The sequence below is a fragment of the Aspergillus ruber genome (assembly GCF_000600275.1).
Source record: "Aspergillus ruber CBS 135680 unplaced genomic scaffold scaffold00048, whole genome shotgun sequence".
Lineage (NCBI taxonomy): Eukaryota > Fungi > Ascomycota > Eurotiomycetes > Eurotiales > Aspergillaceae > Aspergillus > Aspergillus ruber.
Window position 1 is genome coordinate 29,170 of NW_024467344.1, and position 10,861 is coordinate 40,030.

The following is a 10,861-nucleotide window of genomic DNA, read 5'->3' on the forward strand; positions in this document are numbered from 1 at the left end:
GTTTGGTGCTTTTCTTGCTTCTCATATCTGAGTAGACACAGGTGGTCAACATTCCGTCAATGATGTCGCACCGCTCGGTTCGTATTCCTTCGAGTCATTGGAAGCAGCCATATGGTATGTGAAATCGTAGTAGGGATGGAAAGTAACCCATTAATTGTGGTGGGATATAACAAGATATAGGTCCTCAACTCTCGGTCAACACTGGCCTTAGACGCTGGAAGTTTCAATGATGGACCAGAGGGCAATGGCTTATGCCGTGGCGCACCAAACTTTGACGCAAGGCGCATGTGTGCGTGGATGCAGAGCACCTGGTCTGTCTTCCTGTCACGAGCTCCAGTGCCTTGCGACGAAAAGCGTGGGGGCTTGATACCTTGCTCAGCCTTTTCTCTTGTCGCCTGCGGAGAGGGGATCCAGGGGTTGATCGTGTTTTTGGGGGCGGGCGAGTAACGGATATTCCTGTGACGAATATTCTCCAGACAGCGTCCATTTCATCCTCGGAGAACTTGAATTCTGCACCCTCTCTATTGTCTTTGAAGATGCCCGTGGTCCCAGGCACGGCGTCCTCCGTGTCCACCTTTCCTGCGAGCCAGAAGTACTGGGGTAGTTTCCAGAAGCATAACAAGTTCGGAACCACTAGTCACCATGTACAAGCACACCTACGGCGGGAAGGTTCATAGGATAACCAAGGAGTGATTTGAGGAGTTGAAGTTGTTCTCAAAAAAAAAAAAAAAAAAAAAAAAAAAAAAAAAAAAAAAAAAAAGAAAGAAAGAAAAAAAAAAGGGTAAAGAATGTGTACAGCTGCACCTTCACTTCTTCCAGCTTACCGTCAACTTTCTTCTGTACATGTGTCGCAAATGGGAAGATGTGGGCTACATCATTGTAGCTTTCTGAGTCTCTGGACTCGCAGTTGTTGCTCTCACGGTTGCGGCACAAGGTCAAATACGAGATCAACGTCAACAGAAACTCACTCGTTGCTGTTGGCCCTCGCTACACCACTTCTGGTCCTTTTTTGTCGCATTCTACCTTTTCTTGCTTGACTTTCCGTCCCACTGCCGTCAACATCGGCATTGTCGATGAACTTTTCCCTAGAGATCTCTATAATGGTGAAGCGATCAACAGCAGCTTCAACCATGAGAGACATTGCAAATATAGAGGCCTCGGTTATCTTCTCGTCCTTATCCCTCCTCCAAATGTAGGGGCAATCTCCCGCTGGTCTCTTTCGGTCCGCGCCTGTTCTATCAGGTCTTGCAGGCGGGCTCAATATCAGCGATCCACAGAAGAACGCCCATATCTTTGTGTTGCATCCCACGTTGGTACTTTCTTCGAAGATTTCTCGAAAGGACAAGCCCATGGAACGTTCTATTGCTGTAAACAGGTCAATACATCTGCGTCGGACCTAGCAACAGACCGTCACTTGCATTAGCGGAGGCATATTGCAATGGATGAACAGGACTATCGGTGTAATATGCAGCTGGCGAATTGGTTGGAATAGGAAAAGAGATAAGATTCCAGCATAGTGTCAAGGATTATAGACCTGGTGCAATAAAAAGAGAGGTTTAGTGACGGTGAAGACCATTGGAGGAAGGATGAATCGGAGGAAAGGGAAAGCATGGATTTGCATAAGCTAATGCGTGCATAAGTACTTTATACATATGTTCCTTGGCACAGCGGCACAGCCTGGCATAACTAACTTTCTAATTGCACGCATGCATAAAACTGCATAAACGCGGCACTCCGTAGCTCACAATGGCTACCATCGAGTCAGCAAGTCAATCCGCCATATAAATGCAAATCCTTCTGATACTTTAAGAGTTATACTATGGAAGCATACAAATGTACAGCATAACCTGCTATACGTAGAATCACACGATGAATATATATGTAGGGGCTGCCGGGGTGCAATGTTATACAGAGGTCAGCGCCATGCCAATTGATCCGCGGAATGTATTCTTATTGCTATTACGGTATTACTGCTAGCCGGAAATGTGTCCGGGCATGGACTATCACTCCGACAAGTGCATGCAAACGTATATACTAAAGTGCACGTGGACCGGAAAATAGAACTCGGGATTTTATGAATGAGCGGACAGCCGGTATCCCTTCAAGCATGTACGGTGGCCAGACAGTCTTACTCGTTCAAGAGTCATTTCTGTAAAGATAGTAAAGATATACAAATACGGAGACAAATAGAAGCTGGGAAAAAGACGAAGTGATTAAATCGTATTAGAGTATAATATCGCTATATGCAAAAAACAAAACATTACAGGGGGGTATATCCTTCTCTTCTATTCGCGAGTTCATTTATATACAGCGACCATCAAGAGATCATCGACGCCCAACACTGACACCGGCGCGCATCCCAAGCCAAAAGACTTCGGGAGGCGTGTTGCTCTATTTGACAGTGTCGTCTCGCTTACAGGACCGAAACGTCAACACCAATGGCAGCCTTGATCTGGTCAAGGAGGTCGGCGTCAACGTCAACACCGAGGTCGATGATAGAGCGCTTGAGCGCGTGAGCGCCAACATTAGCGTCAGCCTTGACAGCATTGGCAACGTTAGCCTTGGCGGCAACATCAGCGTCGACGAGGCCACGCTTGAGGACCTTGGCGTCGATACCGAGGGCGGCCTTGATCTTGTTGAGGAGCTCAACATCGACGTCGGCACCGACATCGATGAGGGAACGCTTGAGGAGGCTGGCTTCAGCGTCAACATCGGTGTTGACGATGTTGAAAACGTTGGCCTCGGCACCAGTGTCGAGGTTAACGAGGCCGCGCTTGAGGACCTTAGCATCGAGACCAAGGTCAGCCTTGATCTTGTTGAGGAGGTCAACATCGACGTCAACACCGAGGTCGATGATAGAGCGCTTGAGCGCGTGGGCGCCAACATTAGCGTCAGCCTTGACAGCATTGGCAACGTTAGCCTTGGCGGCAACATCAGCGTCGACGAGGCCACGCTTGAGGACCTTAGCGTCGACACCGAGGGCGGCCTTGATCTTGTTGAGGATGTCAACATCGACGTCGGCACCGACGTCGATCAGAGAGCGCCCGAGGACGTGGGCACCAACATCAGCATCAGCCTTGACAGCATTGGCAACGTTAGCCTTGGCAGCAACATCAGCATCGACGAGGCCACGCTTGAGGACCTTAGCGTCGACACCGAGGGCGGCCTTGATCTTGTTGAGGATGTCAACATCGACGTCGGCACCGACGTCGATCAGAGAGCGCCCGAGGACGTGGGCACCAACATCAGCATCAGCCTTGACAGCGTTGGCAACGTTAGCCTTGGCAGCGACGTCGGCATCGATGAGGCCGCGCTTGAGGACCTTAGCGTCGACACCGAGGGCGGCCTTGATCTTGTTGAGGATGTCAACATCGACGTCGGCACCGACGTCGATCAGAGAGCGCCCGAGGACGTGGGCACCGACATCAGCATCGGCCTTGACGGCGTTGGCGACATTAGCCTTAGCAGCAACATCAGCGTCAACAAGGTCGCGCTTCTGGGTGGTGAGCTTCTTCAGCTCAGACTCGACCTTCTCGAGCTCTGCAGCCTTTGTTAGTTATCATTCCATCTCCCGATCGAAGTTTGGGATCAACGATGTACATACGAGAAACGAGCTTGGCAACATCAGCCCCAGAGCCGGAGCCGGAAAGGAGACCCTGGACATCGCCAGTCACCTGGTGAACCTCGGCGAGGGCAGCGTTGACGTTGGGGATAGCAGCACCGGTCACGGCGGTGACGACGGCGGCCATGGCAGCGATTCCAGCGAACTTCATTTTGATAGATTGATTGGAAGGGTATAAAAGATTAGAAAAGGAGTAAACCGTAAAAAGTTGGATTAGCTAGAAGCTTAGAATAAAGAAGGAATGACTGCGAAAAGCAGGGTGGGTTTGAAGAAAGAACGACTGGAGTGAAAGACTGGCTGACTGGTGTGAAGAAGATCGAGAGAAGAGCACCTCGAGGCTGGTTTATATACTCGAAGAGCTCACGGTCTTCCCCCCTCCTGTGCTCGCATTCGCATCTCGTTGTCGGATGGAAGTGCAGATCACGAAGGTCGAGAGATTGAACATAGAATCCACTAGTAGTCGGCGAGCCGGAATAGATAATAATAGTAAGCCGTTAATATTAACGGAGCTTGAAAACCGGGATCCCGATGGAGAATCCAGTGGGCCTAGTGTATATCGGGGTTATCCACTTACACTGCTTAGCGAAGTACTAGATCGGCGGACGCCATGATCCGGTTAATATGGAGCCAATTAGGGCGCGGCTGCCGGCCCAATGGCACCCATTAGCGGTTTTAAATTTATTGCACGTTGACGCACTATTGAATTTTCCAAGACATACGGAGTATAGATGACGGAATACAGAGTACGGAGAACTACCCGGAGCTCACTCCTATCACAACGACCTCAAGCAGTTTATTCATCCGGACTCTCCGCCTCACCCTTCTGGATGAGCATGTAAGCCTCCAATCGGAACGTTAAAAATAGCAATCACTCTCGGTGGGTTCCCGTCTCCGCCACCTCCGCCTGTGTGGATGCTAGAAACGGGAATTTCCTGGGTCCGAAGTGCTTGCTAGACAGAGTACCCATAATAATGCTTCGGCTGCGGAACTAGCGGAATGAGAAAAGGGGGAGGGAACAAGAATCCAGTTTAAGGTTATCGCAGTTATGCAAACCGGTTGGAACATAGGCCATTTGACAATGTCCGCCGCCGCTAACTACCTTTCCATAGTACGAGGCACGGTACATTTATTGACAGCAGTACGAACTAGGAAATATTGACTATGGACTACTCCGTACAGAGCACTAGTACGCGTGCAGAGCATGATGGATCAATTCCGCTAAATACTGCCAAGCTGGACATTGCTTCTTGATGGTGGATATGTAGCCTCGTGGGTCAGCTCGGTTGGATATGTTTTTCTTGTTCTATCCGCAAGGTTCTCCGGAAGAGGAAGGGATCGTGGTAGTAGTAAACATAATGCCATAAACTTTATTGCGTATTCGATAAAAGCTGTACCGAGTAATACATTAGCTTAGACTTATTACCCGAAGATACCGCGACGCCAACATGGCGCGATATGAGTCTGGGTATCCTGTCAAAAACCATCTTCAATAATTCAATATCGAGACGCCATGTAATTTCCAGATTATCCCAGTAGGGCAGCGAACTTCCATCGAACGATGCCCTGAGTTCATTAGATCGCCAGATCTGATGCTAGTCCTCGTTCGTTCAACACTCGGATCGACGGCGTTAGTGAACTTTGACATCTCTGTCATTGTCACAAGTTTTCCGAGCAACTGAAACAGCCGAATCATGGCTCGTTATGTCAGCCTTTGTTATGTTGGCTCGAAGGTTGGTCGGAGTCTGCCCTCTTGGGCTCTGCCCGAACAGGACATATTCCGTCTATGGTCACATGTCGTCAAACTTGCACATTGCCACCGCGGGATTCTAGGAGTGCATAAGTCCTCATTATGATTCAGTCCGATACCTACGTTATGCTTGAATATCCCGGAACGATTTCCCCTTTCTTTATCCGAGAACGAAGATGCAGTCTCATCGAATCCTGTCATCTAGAAGTACGGATGCCAGGTCCACAACTATTCCCTCTGCCAGTTAGAAAGAGCGGTTCTCGAGAAAATATATCGCACTTAGCTTGCTGCAAGGTCCCACTGTGCTTTGCTCCTTCGTTCTGCATTAGTCTATGTCATCAGAGACTCCAGCCAATAGCCATGGAGCTTGAGAAGAGGCATAATTTCCATTGATAGTTGGAGATCAAGAAGCTCGAATGGGAGTGATTACAGAGCGCTAAGTCTAGATTTCAATCTAGGGCACTTAGCAGACCGTGAGATCCCTCTTCGTACATGACAAATCTCAAGGGCCGACCCTAATAATGTCGCACATTCCATTCTCGCAGGTCAGCTCGTGAAGCTTGCAGCGCTCATCTGTATGATCTCTCTTGTCATAAGAACTGTCCAGCTTGTACAAGCTTCTTCTGGATGGCTCAGCTTTCACATATGTACGTAGTCTTTGCTTGCAAGCGTTTTCGGTGGCTTTTGGTAGCTGGCGCCCATGATTGTAGTTGGGTCACCCCACTAAATGCAGGTTTGCGCTCGTCCGCCACTGTTAGCACCGGCGTATACCTGGACATGGCATAGTTCATACAGAGACAAATTGGTATGAACGTAGTCAACCAATTTGACGATCAGAAGCTTGCCCCCTTCCCTCTTTCCGGCGGCGGCAAGGAAAGTGTTCGCATATTGTTAGCTGTACATTTTCGTCTCCCCTGTCCTAAGTAAATCGATAGAATTCACAGCATTTTGTCCCCTTCTCACGAGCGGTAAATGTCCGAGCTGGTATGATCTTCGATGGGACGAATTCCCAACACATAATAATGATTTTGAATACTCGCCCTATACACCAGTTTGGTATCGACCACTCGATGAAGTAGACATCTTTGAAAGTGGAACAGTACTTTTGCTAGTGGCGAGGTTGGGGGGAGCTCAGCAACCGTACACGACTTTCCGCAATCCTCTAATACCCACCTTGGCAGAAACTGGCCATCCGGCTCAGTGCCTTCAGTTCCTGCCTCTCTGACAGACTTGTATGAAAAGAGGTTTGTCGAGCGCCTCCACTATGTGCTATCCGGAAAGGGAGCGAAAATACAAGATGATAGAGCAAAAAAAACACAGGAGAAACTCGGTTCATGGGAAGCATTCTAGCAACATATTCTTCAATGTCAATCCGTTTTGTTCAAATCAAATTGTAACCATTTGATAGGCGTAACTTGATCATTGATGGTATTATGTCTGCTCCAGTAATCGCTGGATTGATAGCGGTAACACTGACTGCTATACCATGGTTTGCTAAACCACCACACAATAATAGTTCTGTCTCAATAAAAACCTGTATCGCCAAGTTGCCACGTCTAAGATTTATCTCTCTTTTCTAGGCGCGTAGCATGTTCTTTCTTTCTTTTTTTTTTTTCACACGCGAGAATTGCATTCCAAGGATACTTACTTACATATCGGTGGTTTCTACCTCTACATTTTTTTATTCGTAATTCGGCATCTCCATCCAATGTCTGCTGAGATATAGACCTTTGGCCTTTACCAGGCTGATACTGGCCTACTGTCAGTCCGTGGGCATTGCGAATGCCTTGTTTGCGGAAAAGTGCGCTTCTTTGTAGTATACATGAGATCCAAGGGAAGTAAAGCTGTTTTCCAGATCCTCGTTCCGGTGGAATGTGGATCGAATGGATTCCTGGCGGGCCGCACCTCGTGGGCTGGCGCTGTTTAACCCATGGTTCTCAGCGACAGTGGACTTCTCGGCGGACGAGATATATATATATACATATTAAAAAAATAAAATAAAAACCGAGAAAGCAAGCGGGGCTTTTCAGGACTTGTTTCAGGTAATATGGGAATACACGGGCGACTTCAGTGGAACATGCCGAAACATATATATATAACGGACCGGCAATGACCCATCATGCTCTGATCATATCAATCGCGACCAGTTATACACTACACATAATATTTCTAGTCCTTCTGCGTGCTTCCACATAGACCAGAATGTTTTAGTCGTCTACTAGAAGAGCATTTAGGCCACAATGGGCGTGGAGATCATCGGGACACAGTGGAAAAGTCGTTTCGGAACCTGGTTTCTTTCCAGAGACAAGTTCCCTGTGAGTTGAGTACATCTTCGTCAATATCATCAGCTACTCTCATCTATGGGCCGAAAACCCGTGCTAGCTATCAAGAAAAGTGACTTTGCAGATATCAGGGGTCTAGCTGCGCTCTTTCGGTCCACCAGTATTCGCGTAACCTCCCCTTGGACCGTGCTCGCAGTCCCGGGTACTTAATGAACATGAAAAAGGTCAATTTTGCCCCATTAGCGACCCTCTATAACTGTTTTTGCTCATGTGGCAGATACATTTGTGTCATCTGTCAGTGAGAGATGCCTGAGGATGGGCCTGATATTTCTCGAGACACGCTGCGAGGACCGGACAGGTCGTTGGCACGGTGAGCATCATTGACCCAGAGAACTAATTAGAGAGATTAAAGTACATCTCTATTAGTTTGAAAAATGTCGTTTGGTGTTGTTGTAATGCGTTGGCGCAGTTAATCCATCAGTCTGCTGCCTTGCTCGACTAGAACATCGTGAAATCACTCCAGAAGTCGTTCCATTGGCGTCTCAGCCCTTGCATTTGCAAGTGAGTCCTCTTAAGTGTTATAAAGTCCATTACTGAATTGTAGAACTGCCCAGCGCCATGAAACGCTTCGAATAGCTTCAATGCAAATAGCGCATTTAGTAAACGCTCGTGACAGTCTTGTTCGTCCGCTTCCCAGCATAACATCGCTTTACACTTTCCATAAAGCAAAATATACAAATCCGTCCTTGAAGAAAATATACCTTGCCGATCTGGCGCTCGAATATAGCGCGACTTTGATAAGGTGCCTCATCCCTGTGACCTCGTGGATACTTAAGAGGCCTTTTTCTCCATTGTATCCTGACACTCTTCTACAGACTGCCAGGATCCTGATCAACACATACCCATCTCGCAGGGACTTCGGCAAAAATTTGCGCCTCGCCTAATTCTTTTTTTTGAAAACCAGGGTACCGGAAAATTTCATTGGGGTGCACCCGGTTGTCGCCGGTATAGCACAGAGTTACGTCTGCGTGCAATTACCCTTCAACGAGCCTGCCATCCTGAGTGTCCCTTCACGTCAGGTGAGATGTCACTCCTTTTTGGCTCGCCCCACAGACGATCTGATCAGCCGCTGGTAGATCACCGAGATCACAATTTAGATACATAGGGGATCGTCACATAATTATCGGCAAAGTAAAGATAACCTTGTTCGAGATGTGATCAATTCCTTTGTAATCTCACAACCAGATGCCATAGACTAGGACTCCATGACTTGTGTTGCACTCTGGTGTCTCTATAATGGGCACAATGTTGCTGACTTTCCTCTCCTAAAGCCAGTGGAATTCAAACCCCATTGCATCATCAGACTACTCCACTGGCTTCAATGCAGACATGGCCTTTTCCAGTACCAATGGACATGGGGGGCAGACACATTTGGTTGTCAATGCACTCTGTTCCCTTCTCCCCGTGAACAGCTGCCTCCCAGCTCTTGATTTTCCCATTCGACCAGAGATAGAGAGAACACTCCAAAACTTGAGGCACTGTGTTCCTGCCCTATCTTTAGCACATACGGGTAGAAACGTATTTTTTTCAGTTTCCAGGGTGTGGCCGTGGCTTTTGCAAATGGCAGGGTCTAGTATCGTTTTGGTTCAATTCCTCTTGTCATCTTTATTGTGAAGTCACTCCAGTAATTTCGAGAATTGGTGGTTTGATCCTCAGATTTAGCACGTATGTTTTTTTAAGTACTATTAAGTCCATTACCAGTCTCGTTCTACTCCGACATAGTTTTTTTTGGGACCGCTGGAGATCAGCAGGTAGTGTACAGTCAGCCTGAGAAAATTCTGATGCGTGTTGCTCAAAGGCCTTCTCATGAAAGCCTTGGAATGGCTGCATGTGATCATATTTTGTTCATCTGCTCCCTAGTATGGTACCATTTCACGCTTGGAACGTTCCATTGAGCAATACATGTTTGCTCCAGAAGACAGCCAAGCTCCCAGTCCGAACCTAAGAGCACATTATGGATGGCAGCAGTCATTGAGAGAAATTTTCCTGTATGGTTATTAATAAGGGCTAATCGAAGAGATTTGTTCGTTGGGCTTAATTCTGGCGTAGCATGGTGGTCCAATGAGTTCGCGAATCAGCACTTACACGAATTAGCGTACCCTGCTTTTGCTAATTCTTCAATCGCTGCCATATAAGTACACAGATAACGTGATTCACAGCCGCAGTAAGCCAAGGCATTTACCGGACCTTTGGAGATTGAGAGGGGATCTGTCCGGTTTACAGGATAGCTTGCATTGCTCTGTTTGCTTCGAGTGCAGCCCTTCAAAGAACATGCGTCACAACTGGTTGGTTCAGCTACAGTTCAATTTAAAATAGTGAAGATGGGCAGGACAGGTCTCTGTCAGTCCAGGTACCATAAGAGTTGCCTCCATATGTTTCAGTCCATGGCAGGATGCACTAGCATACCCACCAGTCTCTGCTCACATGACAAGAAAGATATTGGACGCGCGGTGTAACCGCATCACATGTTCTAAACATGGAAGATTATACTTGGGCAGGTGTCTAGATTTAACCATGTTAGTCTTTGGATTAGCCATGCTGAGGAGCCAAGTTTCCCGCATACCATGAGGCCCAGGAGAGTATAATAGTCGTCGTATGTCCTTAAAAAACGATACGTCAGACCCATATTTCTCGTATATGAGAGCATGTGCTGTTGGTGGCTTCGTTTTCTGGCACAAAATCACGGTGGTGCTCATTGTTGCTATCTTCTAGATAGCTAAAAAGTCAGCGTTACAATTGTATGCAGAGCATCGGAATAGTGAGCATGCCTTACCACTTTATATTTATCGGGCATATAGCCCGCTGACTGGAGGAGGGTTCAGTTTTCCTAGGGTGCATTTCTCGGAATGCGTTGAGTTTCAGGTTATGTATGCACAGACATGTAAATCTGTCCTGTAACCTTATCCTTGAGACCACATAGGCTTAAGATCACATAGGACCTTGCGCGCATTGCCAATCCTCTCAAATGAAGCAACCGCAGCTACAGAAAGCAAGAGTCAAAGCAATGCGATGCCGAAACGCAGCCCATATAGCAAGTCAAGGGCAGGAACCAATAGAACGCGCTTCCAGGAGACCCACAAATCATGGACAACACTTGTCAGTGGGATATTCACGCCCGATTAGCATTGCAGAAACCGAGTTCTGTAAACT

At 47.6% G+C, this 10,861-nt stretch overlaps 1 protein-coding gene across 1 annotated transcript; it reads right to left on the bottom strand.

Annotated features, from left to right (window-relative positions):
- Positions 1 to 2,413: 2,413 nt before the first annotated feature.
- On the bottom strand, positions 2,414 to 3,773 carry EURHEDRAFT_381905 (uncharacterized protein; the record flags this gene model as incomplete). Its single annotated transcript, XM_040779470.1, has 2 exons — positions 2,414 to 3,540; positions 3,605 to 3,773. The coding sequence occupies 2 exons, from the start codon at positions 3,771 to 3,773 to the stop codon at positions 2,414 to 2,416; spliced, it is 1,296 nt and encodes a 431-aa protein (XP_040634177.1).
- Between the last annotated feature and the right edge of the window lie 7,088 nt (positions 3,774 to 10,861).